We start from the raw sequence: 18,962 nt of genomic DNA on the forward strand, positions 1-18,962 counted from the left end.
ACTTCCTTGATTTCTGTCATGATTGTGTCCATAAGTGTAATGGAGAAAGCAAACTACTTTACTGAACACCTCTCTTTGTCTTAAACCATTCTGATCGTTCATCTCCCATTTGTACACGGCTTTCAAAACCTTCATACAATATCTGAAGTTTTTTAATTAATGAATCAGGAACATTATGTTTACTCAAGCATTTCCTTATTTTACCCCTAAGTACACTGTTGTATTTATTTATTTATTAATTTTTTTAAGTCCTGAAACATTACTGTCAGGTACTTTCCTTTTTCCCCAATACTGACAGAGGAGAAAAACGACGTCTATCACTCCCCTGTTACAAATCATGCTGTTTTTCTCAAATTGGTGTTCTAGGATATTTCATCCTGGACTCCCTGGTGACTAGCAATCTATCCTTTTCAAAATACTGTTGATATTCCAATCTGGCCTTTCCATTGTTTGAAATATGGATCCAAGATGTACACAGTGTGACTACACTGCTATCTAAATACAGCATGTTCACAGTTCTCCCCCCCCCCCCCCCCCCCTTCTCCCAGACAGCGTGGCATGGCAGTGGGAGATATGTGCAGCCAGACTGAGCACTATGGCATACAAGCCAGGGTGCAACTGATGAGCCAAATTATTGGCTACAGTAAAATGCTGAAGATTACACAAGTAGATCAGATTACCAATGAAGAAATACTCAACAGAACCAGAGAGAAAAGAAATTCATGGCATAACTTAAACCATTTGCAGGCACATTTTTTGTAGCAACTCAGCGAAGATAATTTTTTTGCTTTCCTATTAGAAATGTGATAAACTGACAATATTTATTGTTTGATAATTTTATTTTTGTGATTTAGGACCAAAAACTATGTGGTACACGTATCACCAAGGCACCAATGAGAGATATTAAAAGCGGTGGTAAATGGATTTTCCACTTCCCTTTTGTGTGCTGTTACGCGTTGCCATTACACGTAAAAAAAAAATGAACACTGTTTTTCCTTTGTTCTCTTTTACTTTGTTTAAAAAATATTTGTTCCTGATATTAAAGTTCACTTACCACATTGTGAAAACAATCCTTGAAACTTTATCATGCAATAAAGGTATGAGCTGAACAAGTCACAATAATGTATATTGCAGAAGCAAAGCATTGTGTTCTGACTATAGTAGTGATCCCATGACAAACAGAAACTGATTGTTGTAGCAGTTTTCATACTCCTGGTGCAATGTACTACCACAGGATGCAAGGCGTAGGCAGAGGAGGTAAAACATATTCCCAAAAGCTTTGGGATAACCCTAAAGTTGGTACATATGCTTCCCAGGACCACAAATGACAGATTAATTTTGTAGTAAGTATACTACCTACAACCCTTCCAGAAACTACACTGGTGGTAACCACACTTCCCAATAACCATCAAAACACTGCTGTTTGCTGGTATATATATTTCCCATAGTCTGAAAGCTATATTTCACAACAAACAGAAACTACAGCTGGTGCAGGGGACTGCCACTGGATGTCAGGAGCGTACAGAAGTATTCCTTAAATGCTGTAAAGAAATACCTTCAAAAGTGTTAACAAAAAGAAGGGATAAGTCGATAGAAAACGTCCTGAGCATCAAGAAATATTTAAGTTGGTATGGAGGGGGGGGGGGGGGGATTTTAGAGGGAAACACCAAGACTTATGTACTGCAGTAAGCAGGTTAAAGTGGATGTAGGATATTGTATTAATGCAGAGATAAAGAGACTTTTACAGGATACACTAGCATTGAGAGCTGCATCAAGCCAGTCTTCAGTCTGAAGACAAAAACAATGTCATGTTATACCATGCCTTATCAGTGAGGTAGAATAACTATTCACATATCAGTAATTTAATTTCTCTTCTTCTATATCTCCAGAGAGATTTACAATGAAAATTCTTTAAGTATTATTACATGGTCCACCTTAAAAGTTACCCTTATGCAGTGTAGAAGGCACTATCACAATTCACCTGTTAAACGTGGGCCTCTCTTTATTTCTTTCTTTTTCTTCTTCTTCTTAGCTGGAACCTGTGAAACATATTCTTCTGTGTTTGATGAACGACTTTCCCTCCTGTAAGGGTTAATGTAATCAGGATGGCGCTCAGTTATATTAAGTTCCATACTGACCTGAAGCAAACAATTATTTCTAAGGAACATGCTCAGTTACACATTGGCAAAACTGAATGTTAGAATGGTAAAAAATTATTTCTTACTAGATCAATAAGCTTTCTGGTACTACTGTCTAACAGTTGCGACTGATTTGCAAAATTCAAGCTCCATTCAAACATAACACGCCATTCATTATTGGAGTCAAGAATCTTCGTAGAAATTTCTGGAAGATGAAGTAAAATATCTCCAAACAGTGCTGTATTTTCCAGGATATTGGCCAGAGCTGTTGACAGTTCATAATGGAATGAAAGCATAATTTTAACTTACACAAAATTGAGTAGACTTTTGATAACATAGTAATCAGGATGTTGATAAAATGCCAAATTTTTACAGTGTATGCAGATTGCCTTATCAGACATTTTTTCCAAACACAGCGAACAGTGTACCAGGTGGCTGCAACCTGACAATTTACACGGTGTGTATACATTTGCATTAAATGGAACACTAGATTTCTATTCATTAAAAAACATGTAGTCAGTTAGATATTATTTATTAAAATCCACTATGGATAATTGCATAAGGAGGTAAAAGTATCAACACTGGTTTGATAATGTATCTAGTTGCTTAAATAACTGTTTATTAGAGACTTGTACTCTTATTACATGTTTTTTGATAATGAATAATAATGTTGGTGCACCCTATAACATTACTTATTAGTCATAAAAATGCAAGGACAGTGCAAATTTACTGCACTTAGGTGTTTAAGAATAATACCCAGTTTATTCTTACTTGTGAACATATTCAAAACCCTTATTGTGTGTCAGCAATGATTTCTTCTAATTGAAGAAAATGAGTTCCTTATACAAACTCATGGACATTCCTCATTACGCTAAACACTTCATTAACGTACATACAAATGTTCAGTTGGTAGCACATGTAGAGAATGGTTTGGTACAGAAGTTTCCAGTATCTACTATACAGAAGATGCAGCACATTTTCTGGCAGTGAATGGTCTATTGTTACCTTCCACAAGGATTTTAAGAAGTATCTCAACAGATAGGCAACCACTATTCAATATCTTAGAGTAAATCGGGATAGAAAATGAATAATGATGATGCACTCTCATGTGCTATTTCACTTACTTCTGGGTTAAATAATGCAAGAATGGGAGAACAATGGGAGAAAGAAGGTGCAACAGCCATAAAGCTTGGCCACCAGAAGGGAAATGTGAATACAAGCTGCTTAGCCTTTGTTGATGATTTAGTAATCCTAGATGAAAGAGAAGGCAAGGGAAGATGATACTGCAAGAGCTACATGAAGTAACTGAGAAAACAGACCTGGAAATAAACAGAGAGATAAATGTGATGGCAGACTGGAAAATTGCATATGGTACAATCAAGACAGTTGGACAACTCAATTTTTTGTTATTTATTTATTTCGTGTTCCAGTGATCCTTGTTGTGAATGTTGTGTTATGGAACGTGTCTGTTTTACACAAGTTTGTTGTGGTTGCATTTTATGTTGTTATGTAAACAGTACGCTACTAATTAGTTTCACATTAAAGTATCTACAACTTACGTTCTATTCCAGAAAAATAGAGAGTGATAATAATTAAAGTTAAACTTTCAAACCACTGTAGAAATAGCACTACTGGTCAGAATGACGTCAAATTACAACAGAATATTATCGGAGAAGGGGGAAAACGTATGGCAGAAGACAAATAAATAGTTACAAAATGTAACAATAGATGGTGCTGTAAGCATCATAATTTAATAGCTGTAAACTACAAATGACAAATGAATCATACAACAATGCCTAAGGTGTACGTTTGACGTTAAACAAACTGTACAGATCAGTGTGCATAGGTGTACACGAGTGGTACTGTTAGTTACATAAGCCCATCCACCAAGGCAAGGTCATATCACATCGGATGGGAAAAATCAGTTTTTAATTGTCCTGAGGCCAAAAACTGCATAAAAAGCATCACTCACATTGGTTTTTAATTGTCCTAAGGCCAAAAACCACATAATAAGCATCAATCAAAATCAAATTGGATTATTAATTTCCATGTGACAGGTGCAAAACAAGTTCAATATGCTGTCCACCATTTTCTGCAACAAGTTGAAACCAAGAAACAGCATGTTCTGCAACTGATCGAAGTGTTTCCAGGGTCACATTCAGAATGTGTTGCGCAATGTGTGCCTTCAATGCAGCTAACTTTGCAGTCACAACACTGAACACAACATCTTTCAGATAGCCTAACAGCCAGAAGTCACACAGATTAAGATCAGGTGATCAGGATGGCCAGGCTGCAGGCAAATAGTGGCTGATAATTCTAGCATTTCCAAAACGGCGCTTCAGCAGCTGCTTACCTGGATTTGAAATGTGCGGATGTGTGCCATCTTGCATAAAAGTGATCTCATCCACACATCCATGCTGTTGGAGAGCTGGACTGACGTGGTTGCAAAAAAGATACTCATAATACCTACCAGTGACGCTACAGGTAACAGGACCATAAGCACCTGTCTCTTAAAAAAAATATGACCCTATCATAAATGATGCCATAAACCCACACTACACAGTGACCTATTCAGGATGAAGTGGTGATTTGCATGTGGATTTTCCATTGCCCATATTCGACAATTCTGTGTAGTGACATATCCTGTCAGATGGAAATGGGCTTCACCTGTCCACAAAATCTTCCACGGTCACTCATCGTCCACTTTCATGTGAGCAAGAAATTCTAAAGCAGAGGTCTCTCTTGCTGGAAGGTCAACTGGAAGCAACTTGTGCACATGGGTAATTTTGAATGGATAGCAAAGAAGGATGTTTCATAGGATTTTACGCACTGTGCTCATGGGTATGTCCAATGTTCGGGCAATTGCCCGTACACTACATATTTGCACACCACCACTCGTTTCGTCCTGCATTGCTGTGGCCACTGCTACCACTGATGTCAAATCAGTTCATTTCCTCCCTCTACCAGGATGCACACCAAATGAACCCGTCTTTTCAAATTTCTGATTCATTTTCTCCAGACTCACCGCAGCCATCGGACCAACGACTTTTTTCAAACTCTTCAGCGTCCAGAACTTCTCCAGAGCAATGCGTGCACAGTCACCATTCTTATAATACATCTTTACAAGCAGAGCACAATCCTGCATTGAGACAGTCACGGTGAACATCGCAGATGCGAAAGGATGAAAAGTCGCAGATGCAAAAGGATGAAAAGCCTTGCACCTGGCACGTTTATACCAAGTCAATGGGTTGTGAGCATGACAGGTGTTTTCATTTACTATTCTGATACATCCAGTGCCATCTATTGATCAATTTTCACACCATTTTTTTCTTCTACCATATTTTTCCCCCTTCTCCAACAATATTCCGTTGCAATTAAGCATCATTCTGACCAGTGGTGTTATTTTTACAGTGTTTTGAAAGTTTAACTATAATTATAATCAACCAGTACATCACATAAAATAAATATTACAGAAAATTAATCTACTGCAGAAAAAAAAAACATTTGTATAATAATAATAATCACACATGAACACAAATAAAGATCTGGGGATGCAGCTGAATGCTATGAGATACTACACATTATGGCTAAGGAACTCTTCCATAATGTAAAATGACCCTTGGGAACAGACCTGCCTTAAGAATTTCTTTTCTTTTTTTTTTTAAAGATCTCATCATACACTAAATGCTTAATTTGTGAAGGGAGTGCACTAAAAATTTTACAGGCACTGGCCCCTTTCTGTATTCAGTTTTGTATCCTCACAGTGGGCATCATCTTTTGTTCTAGTATCATCACTATGTGATATGCAATATTAGGTAAAGGGGCTTTTTTCCCCTTATGAAACATGTACAGGAGAACACAGATAGTGATTTCCCCAAACTATGATTCCATATGCCATAATGGCATGAAAATAACCATAATAATCTGATTTGATGGTTTCCATGTTTCTATAACAGCAAAAAATGCATAATGAACAAGTTGCAACACACAGTCTTTTGCACAGAGCCAGGATGTGGTCTGACAAGTTTAATTTGCTGTCAATATGTAAGCTAAGGTATTTTGAAGTATCCGCCCTAGCTATCTGCTGATGACCTAGTTTTTCTCCTGTTTCTACATCTTTAGAGGTTGTATGACATGGCATATAGTTTAATGTAAATGGATAGATATAAACCTACTCACCAAGCAACAGCAGGGAAACACACGGTGGCGGGGGAGCACACACACAAAACAGTTTAACTTTTACAAGCTTTCAGAGCCAATGGCTCCTTCTTGTGGCAGACGAGTTGAAGGGTAAGGAAGAGGTGTGAAGGAAAAGGACTGGAGAGGTTTAGGGAAAGGGGTACAGTTCAGAAAAGTCACCCGGAACCCTGGGTCAGGGGACACTTACTAGATGTGATGAGAATGAAAGACTTTTTTACGGGATGAGAAAGAAAGACTGATGATTAGGGACTGCACCAGATGAGCTTTGAAAACCTGACAGCTTAAAGATGGAAGGCAGCATAATATACAAGACAGAGGTTACTACTAAAACATTGTGCACGAGTTAGTAAGAGTGAAAAGCTAAGTGCATTGTCTGTGACAGAGGTGGGAGAGGGAATGGTGAAAAATAGACAGATCAGAAAATGAAATATATAGAAAACTAAAATTGATTGAATAAATGAGTCGTTACTGTGAAGAAATTCTGAGGCATAAGAAATTAACACTGGCTAGCAGAAAATTCATGAATTAATTTATGGAGCCTTGTGATCCTGTTTGTTGTGTTACTATTAAAAAAAATATTCAATCACTATATCAGCAACTATTTTTGAGTCACTAGCTAGATGATTCTCACTTTTGTATGGATATTTACTCTACAAACTGCACTTTCCCTTGCTTCCTTCTTTATGAAATTCCAGACAGTTTTTATTTTATTGCTTGAGTTATCAATTTCTACATTCAAGAACATGTCCTTTGATGCCTGTATGGTCTCATTAAGAATTCTATTGTAAAGTTTGTAATTTCTAATATTATTGGGATCATTTGATTTTTTGGCTGCCACATAAAAATCGCTTCCCGTTCTGAAAGAAATTATGTTGCCCTTTACAGTCCAACACCTATAGTTCAATTTAAAAGACGTTTTCTCTCACAAACCTTTTATGAAATGTTTCTTCAAAAGACATTTTACCTCACTGATAAATATATTACATTTGGAGTTAACATCAATAGCAGTACATACATAAGGCCAGCCCACAAGCTGCATCTGATGATTTAAGTTTTCCATTGTGTGTCTGTCTATGTCTGTTTATCCTCATGTTTCTCCAAATGAAATTTACTTTTCTCTGTATATTTACTTGGTTCATGGTGAGAAACTGTCCCTCATGATCAGGGAGGCCATTTATAATATTTTAATATTATTTATAATATTTTTGACAGTTAAATTATTATATGTAACCATATAAGTAATTCTGTTATTTACTAAAGCACTAGAACTCAAACAATGGAAAATCCAGGAAGGAATAACGACTATATTATGGGAAGTACAGACTGCTATTCACCATTGGAGTGCAGACAGGCAGAACAAAAGACAGCAATACACTTGAACTTCCATCCTTTTAAAATAGAAAACACATATTATGTTCGCACAAGCACAACACACACACACACACGACCTTTGTCTTTGTCCACTGGGGCTGGGCTGTGTATAGCAACTGCAGTAGTTGGTATACACAGTCCAGCATCAGCAGAGAGAGACAGTGGTCATGTGTGTGTGAGTTGTGTTTGTCCAAATGTATGTGTTTGTGTGTTTTCTACTATAGGTGAAGACTTTGTGGCTGCTAGCTCAAATGTATAGCTGTCTTTTTGTTGTGCCTGTCTGCAACTCAATATGTGCTCTATATGGTATGTAGCAATCTACCCTTTCCATAATATGGTCCTCAAAGCACTGGAACTGGCTCTTATCCTAGTTGGAAACTGTGCCACCGATACTACATCGTAAGCACACATCAGGTGTTCAGGGTCCATTCTGCTTCTATTTTTTTGTTACACGTTACAGTCACCCATTACAATGAATTAATTAGTTTTTCTAGACAGATGGGAGAGAGTGACTCAGTGTGTCTCAGAGAAACATTCAGATTTCCAGCAGGTGCCCTGTAAATTGACAGCACAATAACTGTTGCACACTCTGCTGTTATTTCGATGCCACACATCTGTTCAGCACAGTATTTGCTTAAATCTAGATATTTATATACATTATTTTGAACAAACATTGTGACTCCACCTTTTCCCATACTAGATTGATAATGATGAACAGCTAAACAATAGTTTTCAATCTGTAACATGTGATTGCCATTTGTAATATGATGTTGAGAGAAACACAGTGTTTCAAGTTCACTTCCATATTCAGTACTATTACAAAAAGGGTAGACTGCTATTCACCATAAAGATAAAATGCTGAGTTGCTACAAAATGACTGTTACATAAACACTCACACATGCATACACACATGATGTGGAATCCAAAATTTTCGGGACGGGTGCTGTCATCTGGAAAGTAGGAGTAATAGATCTTTGCACTGCTAGGTGGAGAAAGCTGCATATCTGATGAGTCAGTGTGCAGGGTGGCATTCAGCTGGGAGGACGTGTTGCGTATCCACAGTGATTTCCGTAATACTATATTTTTGGTGTGTGGTGATTTTACGATAGATCCGTGAACAGAACAGCGCGTGTTTATCAAATTCTGTGTGAATATCAGGAAAAGTGCTACGGAGACCCCTGCAATTATTCAACAAGTGTTTTGGGGACAGAGCATGAGCTGTACGCATGTGTTTGAGTGGCATGCTCGGTTCAGGGCCGGCCATACAGATGTCGAAGATGATGCTCACACGGGAAGGCTCGTTAGTTGCACAATGCCAGACATTGTTGCCAAACTTCAACAATTGGTTCGTGCGGGTCGATATTGAACCATTCAAGACCTTGCGGATGAAGTGGGTATTGGCTATGGGACATGTGAACAAATGTTGACTGATGAATTGGGCATGCATTGTGTTGCTACAAAATTTGTGCCAAGAATCTTGACTGCCTATCAGAAGTCACAGCATATTTAAGTGTGCATGGACCTTCGTCAGACAGTGTCTGATGATCCAACCTTCTCGTTACGAGTTATCACTGGCGACAAGAGCTGGATTTACTGTTATGACCCAGAGACAAAGCAATAATCGTCCCAGTGGAAGAGCCCAGGCTCTCCAAGACCCAAAAAAGTGAGACAGGTGAAGAGCAAAGTGAAGAGCATGATCATCGTTTTCGTTGATACCAAGGGAATTGTGCATGAAGAATTCGTCCCACCCAACCAAACAGTAAATTTCATGTACTACTGTGACATTTTGCGACGGCTCCGTGAAAATGTGGGGCGACAACGACCCGAACTTTGGCGTCAAGGGAACTGGCTGCTGCATCACAACAGCACACCCTGTCACATGTCCTTGCTCACCAGGACCTTTTTGGTAAAAAACAACATGGCAGTTGTAACCCCCCCCCCCCCCCCCCCCCCCCCACCGTACTCGCCAGATTTGGCATCTTGCGACTTCGCACTATTCGCAAAACTGAAAATCAAGTTCGACACTCTGGAGAGGATTCAAGAAGCATCGCTGGCAGTGATAAACACCCTCAAAGAACAGGACTTCCAGAAAATGTTTGACCAGTGGCAGAAGCGATGGGACCGGTGTGTACTTGTGGATGGGAACTAATTCGAGGGCGATGGTGACCATTAGTCCAAAGGTAAGGTTTTCAACGGATGGCAGCACCAGTCCCGAAAATTTTGGATAGCACCTCGTATACGCAAAGCAAGCACATCTCATGGATACACGACCCCTATCTCTGGCCACTTGGGTCAGAATGCATTTGTTGAGTTGAATGCAAGTAGCAATCCAGAGTGGGGCGGGGAACGGGGAGGGATAGCAGGGCACAGGTTTGTGGAGGGGATGTGGGATAGACAAGAGCACTGTCTGGAAGAGCATGCAGGGCCTAGAATGTGGCACAACAGGGGTACCAGGTGCACCATCGGCACGCTGTGGGGTAGTGGGCAAAGGAGAGGAGCAGAGAAGAGAATTGGTGGGTGCGCTGGTAAAGAGCGGTGCACAATGAAGGTGAGGGCACATGAATTTGGAGGCAGTTTGGGATACAGGGTGCTAAAACTGTTAGGTGGAAGGGGTAGGAACAGTAGGTTACTGTAGGTTGAGGCAGAATAGTTTCAGGAGTAGAGAAAATGTTGTAAGCAACACTTCCAATTGTGCAGTTAAGAAAAGCTGGTGGTGGAGGGCAGGATCCAAATAGCCTGGGTTGCGAAGCAACCACTGAAATCAAGCACGTCATGTTCAGCTGCATGTTGTGCAACTCGATGATCTATTTGGCTCTTTGCCACAGTTTGGCAGTGGCCATTCATCCTGGTGGACAGCTGGTTTGTAGCCATACCAATATGGAAAGCAGTGCAATGATCACAAGAGAGATGTTATAAGACATGGCTGCTTTCACATATGTTCCAGCCTCCAATGGGGCTGAACAAGCCAGTGACAGGACTTTAATATGATGTGCTGTGTGCGTGGATTGGGCAGGTCTTACACCCGGGTCTTCCACAGGGACATGATCCCTGTGGCAAGTCAGTTGGGATTGGGTGTAGCATACATAGGAATGGACTAAGATGTTGCAGAGGTTGGACAGGCAACAGAATACCTATTTAGAGAGGGTTGGAAAGATCCTGGGTATGATGGTCCTCATTTCAGGCCATGATGATAGATAACCAAAGCCTTGATGAAGTGTGTGTCATAAACAAAGATGATGTGACTTACCAAACGAAATCGTTGGCAGGTTGATAGACACACAAACAAACACAAACATACACACAAAATTCTAGCTTTCGCAACCAACGGTTGCCTCATCAGGAAAGAGGGAAGGAGAGGGAAAGACGAAAGGTTGTGGGTTTTAAGGGAGAGGGTAAGGAGTCATTCCAATCCCGGGAGCGGAAAGACTTACCTTAGGGGGAAAGGTGGACAGGTATACACACGCATACACACACATATCCATCCGCACATACACAGACACAAGCAGACATTTGTAAAGGCAAAGAGTTTGGGCAGAGATGTCAGTGGAGGCTTAAGTACAAAGGCAAAGATGTTGTCGAATGACAGGTGAGGTATGAGCGGCAGCAACTTGAAATTAGCGGAGGTTGAGGCCTGGCAGGTAACGAGAAGAAAGGATATACGGAAGGGAAAGTTCCCATCTTCGGAGTTCTGACAGGTTGGTGTTAGTGGGAAGTATCCAGATAACCCGGGCGGTGTAACACTGTGCCAAGATTTGCTGGCCGTGCACCGAGGCATGTTTAGCCACAGGGTGATCCTCATTACCAACAAACACTGTCTGCCCGTGTCCATTCATGCGAATGGACAGTTTGTTGCTGGTCATTCCCACATAGAAAGCTTCACAGTGTAGGCAGGTCAGTTGGTAAATCACATGGGTGCTTCCACACGTGGCTGTGCCTTTGATCGTGTACACCTTCCGGGTTACAGGACTGGAGTAGGTGGTGGTGGGAGGGTGCATGGGACTGGTTTTACACCGGGGGCGGTTACAAGGATAGGAGCCAGAGGGTAGGGGAGGTGGTTTGGGGATTTCAGAGGGATGAACCAAGAGGTTACGAAGGTTAGGTGGACGGCGGAAAGACACTTTTGGTGGAGTGGGGAGGATTTCATGAAGGATGGATCTCATTTCAGGGCAGGATTTTAGGAAGTCATATCCCTGCTGGAGAGCCACATTCAGAGTCTGAACCAGTCCCGGAAAGTATCCTGTCACAAGTGGGGCACTTTTGGGGTTCTTCTGTGGGAGGTTCTGGGTTTGAGGGGATGAGGAAGTGGCTCTGGTTATTTGCTTCTGTACCGGGTCGGGAGGGTAGTTGCGGGATGCGAAAGCTGTTTTCAGGTTGTTTGTGTAATGGTTCAGGGATTCCGGACTGGAGCAGATTCGTTTGCTACGAAGACCTAGGCTGTAGGGAAGGGACCGTTTGATGTGGAATGGGTGGCAGCTGTCATAATGGAGGTACTGTTGTTTGTTGGTGGGTTTGATGCGAACAGACGTGTGAAGCTGGCCATTGGACAGATGGAGGTCAACGTCAAGGCAAGTGGCATGGGATTTAGAGTAGGACCAGGTGAATCTGATGGAACCAAAGGAGTTGAGGTTGGAGAGGAAATTCTGGAGTTCTTCTTCACTGTGAGTCCAGATCATGAAGATGTCATCAATAAATCTGTACCAAACTTTGGGTTGGCAGGCCTGGGTAACCAAAAAGGCTTCCTCTAAGCGACCCATACATAGGTTGGCGTACGAGGGGGCCATCCTGGTACCCATGGCTGTTCCCTTTAATTGTTGGTATGTCTGGCCTTCAAAAGTAAAGAAGTTGTGGGTCAGGATGAAGCTGGCTAAGGTAATGAGGAAAGAGGTTTTAGGTAGGGTGGCAGGTGATCGGCGTGAAAGGAAGTGCTCCATCGCAGCGAGGCCCTGGACGTGCGGAATATTTGTGTATAAGGAAGTGGCATCAATGGTTACAAGGATGGTTTCCGGGGGTAACAGATTGGGTAAGGATTCCAAGCGTTCGAGAAAGTGGTTGGTGTCTTTGATGAAGGATGGGAGACTGCATGTAATGGGTTGAAGGTGTTGATCTACATAGGCCGAGATACGTTCTGTGGGGGCTTGGTAACCAGCTACAATGGGGCGGCCGGGATGATTGGGTTTGTGAATTTTAGGAAGAAGGTAGAAGGTAGGGGTGCGGCGTGTCCGTGGGGTCAGGAGGTTGATGGAGTCCGGTGAAAGGTTTTGTAGGGGGCCTAAGGTTCTGAGGATTCCTTGAAGCTCCGCCTGGACATCAGGAATGGGATTACCTTGGCAAACTTTGTATGTGGTGTTGTCTGAAAGCTGACGCAGTCCCTCAGCCACATACTCCCGACGATCAAGTACCACGGTCGTGGAACTCTTGTCCGCCGGAAGATCGACGATGGATCGGTCAGCCTTCAGATCACGGATAGCCTGGGCTTCAGCAGTGGTGATGTTGGGAGTAGGATTAAGGTTTTTTAAGAAGGATTGAGAGGCAAGGCTGGAAGCCAGAAATTCCTGGAAGGTTTGGAGAGGGTGATTTTGAGGAAGAGGAGGTGGGTCCCGCTGTGACGGAGGATGGAACTGTTCCAGGCAGGGTTCAATTTGGATAGTGTCTTGGGGAGTTGGAACATTAGGAGTAGGATTAGGATCATTTTTCTTCATAGCAAAGTGATATTTCCAGCAGAGAGTACGAGTGTAGGACAGTAAATCTTTGATGAGGGCTGTTTGGTTGAATCTGGGAGTGGGGCTGAAGGTGAGGCCTTTGGATAGGACAGAGGTTTCGGATTGGGAGAGAGGTTTGGAGGAAAGGTTAACTACTGAATTAGGGTGTTGTGGTTCCAGATTGCGTTGATTCGAATTTTGAGGTTTTGGGGGGAGTGGAGCTGGAAGTGGGAGATTGAGTAGGTGGGAGAGACTGGGTCTGTGTGCAATGAGAGGAGGTTGAGGTTTGCTGGAAAGGTTGTGAAGGGTGAGTGAGTTGCCTTTCCGGAGGTGGGAAACCAGGAGATTGGATAGTTTTTTGAGGTGGAGGGTGGCATGCTGTTCTAATTTGCGGTTGGCCTGTAGGAGGTTGCTCTGAACAGCCGGTGTGGATGTGGGAGAGGAAAGATTGAGGACTTTTATTAAGGATAGGAGTTGCCGGGTGTGTTCATTGGCTGAGTTGATGTGTAGGTGAAGGATTAGGCGGGTGAGGGCAATGGATTGTTCAGTTTGGAACTGCTGTAGGGACTCATGGAAAGAAGGGTTACAGCCAGAGATGGGAACTTTAAGTGTGAGGCCTTTGGGGGCAATGCCAAATGTCAGACAAGCCTGGGGAAATAAAATATGGGAGTGTAATCTGGCTAGAGAGAAGGCATGTTTGTGGAGATAATGTAAATAAAACTTAATGGGGTCGTTGTGGGGGTGACATGGTATTAGAAGGTGGAAAGTGTGACATGAGGCTGAAATGAAAATGAAAATAAAAATATATGAGGAGAGATAAATGTGAACTAGAAAGCAACTGGAGATCTGGTGTGAAAAGAGGCAAAAAAGTGTTGGTAAAAGCTGAGCCATGTTGATCCTGTGGCAAACTTGGGTTGGTAAACAACGATGTGCACAAAGGTTAGGTGGTTGTGTTGCTGCCAAAACACGTTAAAGGGTGGAGAAATTCGGGCATATTTTGAAAGAACTGCGTGCAAATATATTAAAAAGAGTGGTTTTGTGGTGGCAGATTATGCAAAAGAGGCTAACAATTGTCTGACGAAGAAATAATGACGTTAAAATCTGTGGGAAGCGGCTAAAAATGATCAGTGATGTGGGAAAAACGGAAATGGAAATAAATCGAAAGTTATTAGAACTAGCCGAAATGGTTGTTTAATAGGTGAAAGGAACTGTATGTGAACAGGAAACGGTGGATTTTATAGCAGCGGTAGGGTTGAAAGCGGAAAAAAATATTTTTTGCTTACGGTTTGGAAGTGGGTTATGTATTATTGAGTATATATAGGCGTGATAAAATTGTATGGTAGATTACAGTGAAAGGAGAAGGTGAATACAAAGTTAAACTACTTGCAAAAACAGAAAGAGAAAATAAGATGACAGAAAAGATTTCGAAATGCAACAGTGACAATAACAAACATGATTGTTGGGTTAAAATTAATGATATGAGTATAATAGAGGGAAACATTCCACGTAGGAAAAATATATTTAAAAACAAAGAAGATGTGACTTAGCAAACAAAAGCGCTGGCAGGTTGATAGACACACAAACACAAACATACACACAAAATTCAAGTTTTCGCAACCAACGGTTGCTTCAACAGGAAAGAGGGAAGGAGAGGGAAAGACTAAAGGTTGTGGGTTTTAAGGGAGAGGGTAAGGAGTCATTCCAATCTCGGGAGCAGAAAGACTTACCTTAGGGGGAAAGGAGGACAGGTGTACACACGCATACACACACATATCCATCCGCACATACACAGACACAAGCAGACATTTGTAAAGGCAAAGAGTTTGGGCAGAGATGTCAGTCGAGGCGTAAGTACAAAGGCAAAGATGTTTTCGAATGACAGGTGAGGTATGAGCGGCGGCAACTTGAAATTAGCGGAGGTTGAGGCCTGGTGGGTAACGGGAAGAGAGGATATATTGAAGGGCAAGTTCCCATCTCCAGAGTTCTGACAGGTTGGTGTTAGTGGGAAGTATCCAGATAAACCGGACGGTGTAACACTGTGCCAAGATGTGCTGGCTGTGCACCGAGGCATGTTTAGCCACAGGGTGATCCTCATTACCAACAAACACTGTTTGCCTGTGTCCATTCATGTGAATGGACAGTTTGTTGCTGGTCATTCCCACATAGAAAGCTTCACAGTGTAGGCAGGTCAGTTGGTAAATCACGTAGGTGCTTTCACATGTGCCTCAGCCTTTGATCATGTACACCTCCCACGTTACAGGACTGGAGTAGGTGGTGGTGGGAGGGTGCATGGGACAGGTTTTACACCGGGGGCAGTTACAAGGGTCTTGCTCCAAATCCCATGACACTTTCCTTGACATTGACATCCATCTGTCCAATGGCCAGCTTCACACGTCCGTCCACATCAAACCCACCAACAAACAACAGCACCTCCATTATGACAGCTGCCACCCACTCCACATCAAACAGTCCCTTCCGTTACAGCCTATGTCTTCGTGGCAAACGAATCTGCTCCAGTCCGGAATCCCTGAACCATTACACAAACAACCTGAAAACAGCTTTCGCATCCCGCAACTACCCTCCCGACCTGGTACAGATGCAAATAACCAGAGCCACTTCCTCATCCCCTCAAACCCAGAACCTCCCACAGAAGAACCCCAAAAGTGCCCCACTTGTGACAGGATACTTTCCGGGTACTGGATCAGACTCTGAATGTGGCTCTCCAGCAGGGATACGACTACCTCGAATCCTGGTCTGAAATGAGATCCATCCTTCATGAAATCCTCCCCACTCCACCGCCGTCCACCTAACCTTCGTAACCTCTTAGTTCATACTTATGAAATCCCCAAACCACCTCCCCTACCCTGTGGTTCTTACCCTTGTAACCGCACCCGGTGTAAAACCTGTCCCATGCACCCTCCCACGACCACCTACTCCAGTCCTGTAACCCGGAAGGTGTACACGATCAAAGGCACAGCCACGTGTGGAAGCACCCACGTGATTTACCAACTGACCTGCCTACACTGTGAAGCTTTCTATGTAGGAATGGCCAGCAACAATCTGTCCATTCGCATGAATGGACACGGGCAGACAGTGTTTGTTGGTAATGAGGATCACCCTGTGGCTAAACATGCCTCGGTGCACGGCCAGCACATCTTGGCACAGTGTTACACCGCCCGGGTTATCTGGATACTTCCCACTAACACCAACCTGTCAGCACTCCGAAGATGGGAACTTGCCCTTCCGTATATCCTTTCTTCTCGTTACCTGCCAGGCCTCAACCTCCGCTAATTTCAAGTTGCCACCGCTCATACCTCACCTGTCATTCGACAACATCTTTGCCTTTGTACTTCTGCCTTGACTGACATCTCTGCCCAAACTCTTTACCTTTACAAATGTCTGCTTGTGTCTGTATATGTGTGGATGGATATGTGTGTGTGTGCGCGAGTGTGTACCCGTCCTTTTTTCCCCCTAAGGTAAGTCTTTCCGCTCCCGGGACTGGAATGACTCCTTACCCTCTCCCTTAAAACCCACATCCTTTCGTCTTTCCCTCTCCTTCCCTCTTTCCTGATGAGGCAACAGTTTGTTGCGAAAGCTTGAATTTTGTGTGTATGTTTGTGTTCGTTTGTGGGTCTGTCGACCTGCCAGCACTTTCACTTGGTAAGTCACATCATCTTTGTTTATAGATATATTTTTCCTTCGTGGAATGTTTCCTTCTACAATAGAGGGAAACATTCCACGTGGAAAAAATATATCTAAAAAGAAAGATGATGTGACTTACCAAACAAAAGCGCTGGCAGGTCGATAGACACACAAACAAACACAAACATACACACAAAATTCTAGCTTTCGCAACCAACGGTTGCCTCGTCAGGAAAGAGGGAAGGAGAGGGAAAGACAAAAGGAACTGGGTTTTAAGGGAGAGGGTAAGGAGTCATTCCAATCCCGGGAGCGGAAAGACTTACTGTAGGGGGAAAAAAGGACAGGTATACACTCGCACACACACCCATATCCAACCGCACATACACAGGCAGACATTTGTAAAGGCCAATGTCTGCTTGTGTCTGTGTATGTGCGGTTGGATATATATGTGTGTGTGTGTGTGTGTGTGTGTGTGTGTGTGTGTGTGTGTGTGTGTGTGTGTGTGTGAAGAAAATTATTTTAAGGAAAGAGAGGTGGCTCTTCAGTACAAAACAAGAAACTGTTGTTGAAAACTAAGAACAATTCAACACAAAGCAAGTAGTTGCAAGAAAAGTTTAACACATATAGGGACGTACCTCTTCAATTGCCTTTCACACAGAGTTAGCCAAATAAAGAACTTAAATGCCTTTATGCATATAGCCAGAGAAAAATCCACTTTATTAAATGAATTTTCTGATTAATGGAAGGTAAATCCAAAGTAAGATGCATTCAAAAGCAAGAAAGTAGAGGCAACCGTCATTCAATTTGGACAAGCAATAAATATGTCTGTAAATTGAAATTAAAGTAAAGTTGTCATACTGTAAAGAACATAAAAAGCTGTAAAATGTCACTGTGTAATCAAAACATATAGTCTTGTATGTAATTATACAACATGTATCAATGGAAATACATCAAATGGCTGAATAAATAAATCAATAAATGATGTTGATTATACTACAATTCCAGTTTGAACAGACTGCCAATGATACCCTAAGAATTCACCACACCTTTTGTTTGCAGGGCATTCCAAGCAAAGACTGGAATATCACAGATATAATTATCACTTGATGCCTACATGGCATACTATAGTCAAAGTGTGACTGATGCAGTTTCCTCCCAACAGCACACATGCAAATATTTCTGTTGCAGTTTTAGCTTGATATGTTGACTGCTCAGTGTACAAGGAATCACACACAAAAGAATCACTGTATGTAGTCCACTGTACAGCAATGAATAAAGGAAAGTATTGTACATAGTGCTGCTCCCTGCCAGGTTAATTTGAGAGGTATCTTGACAGTTCATCAATAGCACAGGGATGATATTTTTGATATTCATTTGTGTTGGCCTTTCAGCCAAAAGCTAAAATGTATTGCAGTTTTTCACTTGCCTGTCTGGGACTCAACATCTCCTCTACACAGTGAATGGCAACATATCACTTTCATAATACTGTTGTTATTCATCTTGGACTTTCAAAGATTAGGATCTGTGTTTTCATTTTAAATGCGTCATCAGTGGTACTGGAATTTCACCTCCTGATGTTAAATGATGGCCAGACACTTTTTTTCTCTTTCCAGTACTTTACCTGCAAGCCTCTAACACCATTCCCATAAAGCTAGGGAGCCTGGTAAGTACAGTTAGTGTGTATGTTCTCCCTGCTTTTGAAATCATGAGTTCCACAAAGCTTAACTTAAGAGTTGTAAAAGTTACTCAGAACAATTAGTGGGATTCTGTATGAATTTAACTGTAAAAGGTAAGGAATATGGATTATTTTGTGTAGCTTGTGAAAGCTTTTGTCTGTGAGGGGGAAAATACACCCTACGATATCTACATCTACATGGATACTCTGCAAATCACATTTAAGTGCCTAGCAGAG

The 18,962-nt window shown here is 42.0% G+C and overlaps 1 protein-coding gene across 5 annotated transcripts in view; it reads right to left on the minus strand.

Annotated features, from left to right (window-relative positions):
* Positions 1-1,846: 1,846 nt before the first annotated feature.
* LOC126092421 (coiled-coil domain-containing protein 134-like) overlaps positions 1,847-18,962 on the minus strand; it is a 55,823-nt gene continuing 38,707 nt past the window's right edge. For all 5 annotated transcript variants that reach the window (XM_049908007.1, XM_049908011.1, XM_049908012.1 and 2 more), the window contains exons 4-5: positions 2,225-2,403; positions 1,847-2,138 (exon numbers count right to left, since the gene is read on the minus strand). In XM_049908007.1, the coding sequence (XP_049763964.1) occupies positions 1,971-2,138; positions 2,225-2,403 (347 nt within the window). In that variant the 3' untranslated portion in view covers positions 1,847-1,970. The remainder of the gene's footprint in view (positions 2,139-2,224; positions 2,404-18,962) is intronic.

This window comes from Schistocerca cancellata, chromosome 7 (assembly GCF_023864275.1).
Source record: "Schistocerca cancellata isolate TAMUIC-IGC-003103 chromosome 7, iqSchCanc2.1, whole genome shotgun sequence".
Classification (NCBI taxonomy): domain Eukaryota; kingdom Metazoa; phylum Arthropoda; class Insecta; order Orthoptera; family Acrididae; genus Schistocerca; species Schistocerca cancellata.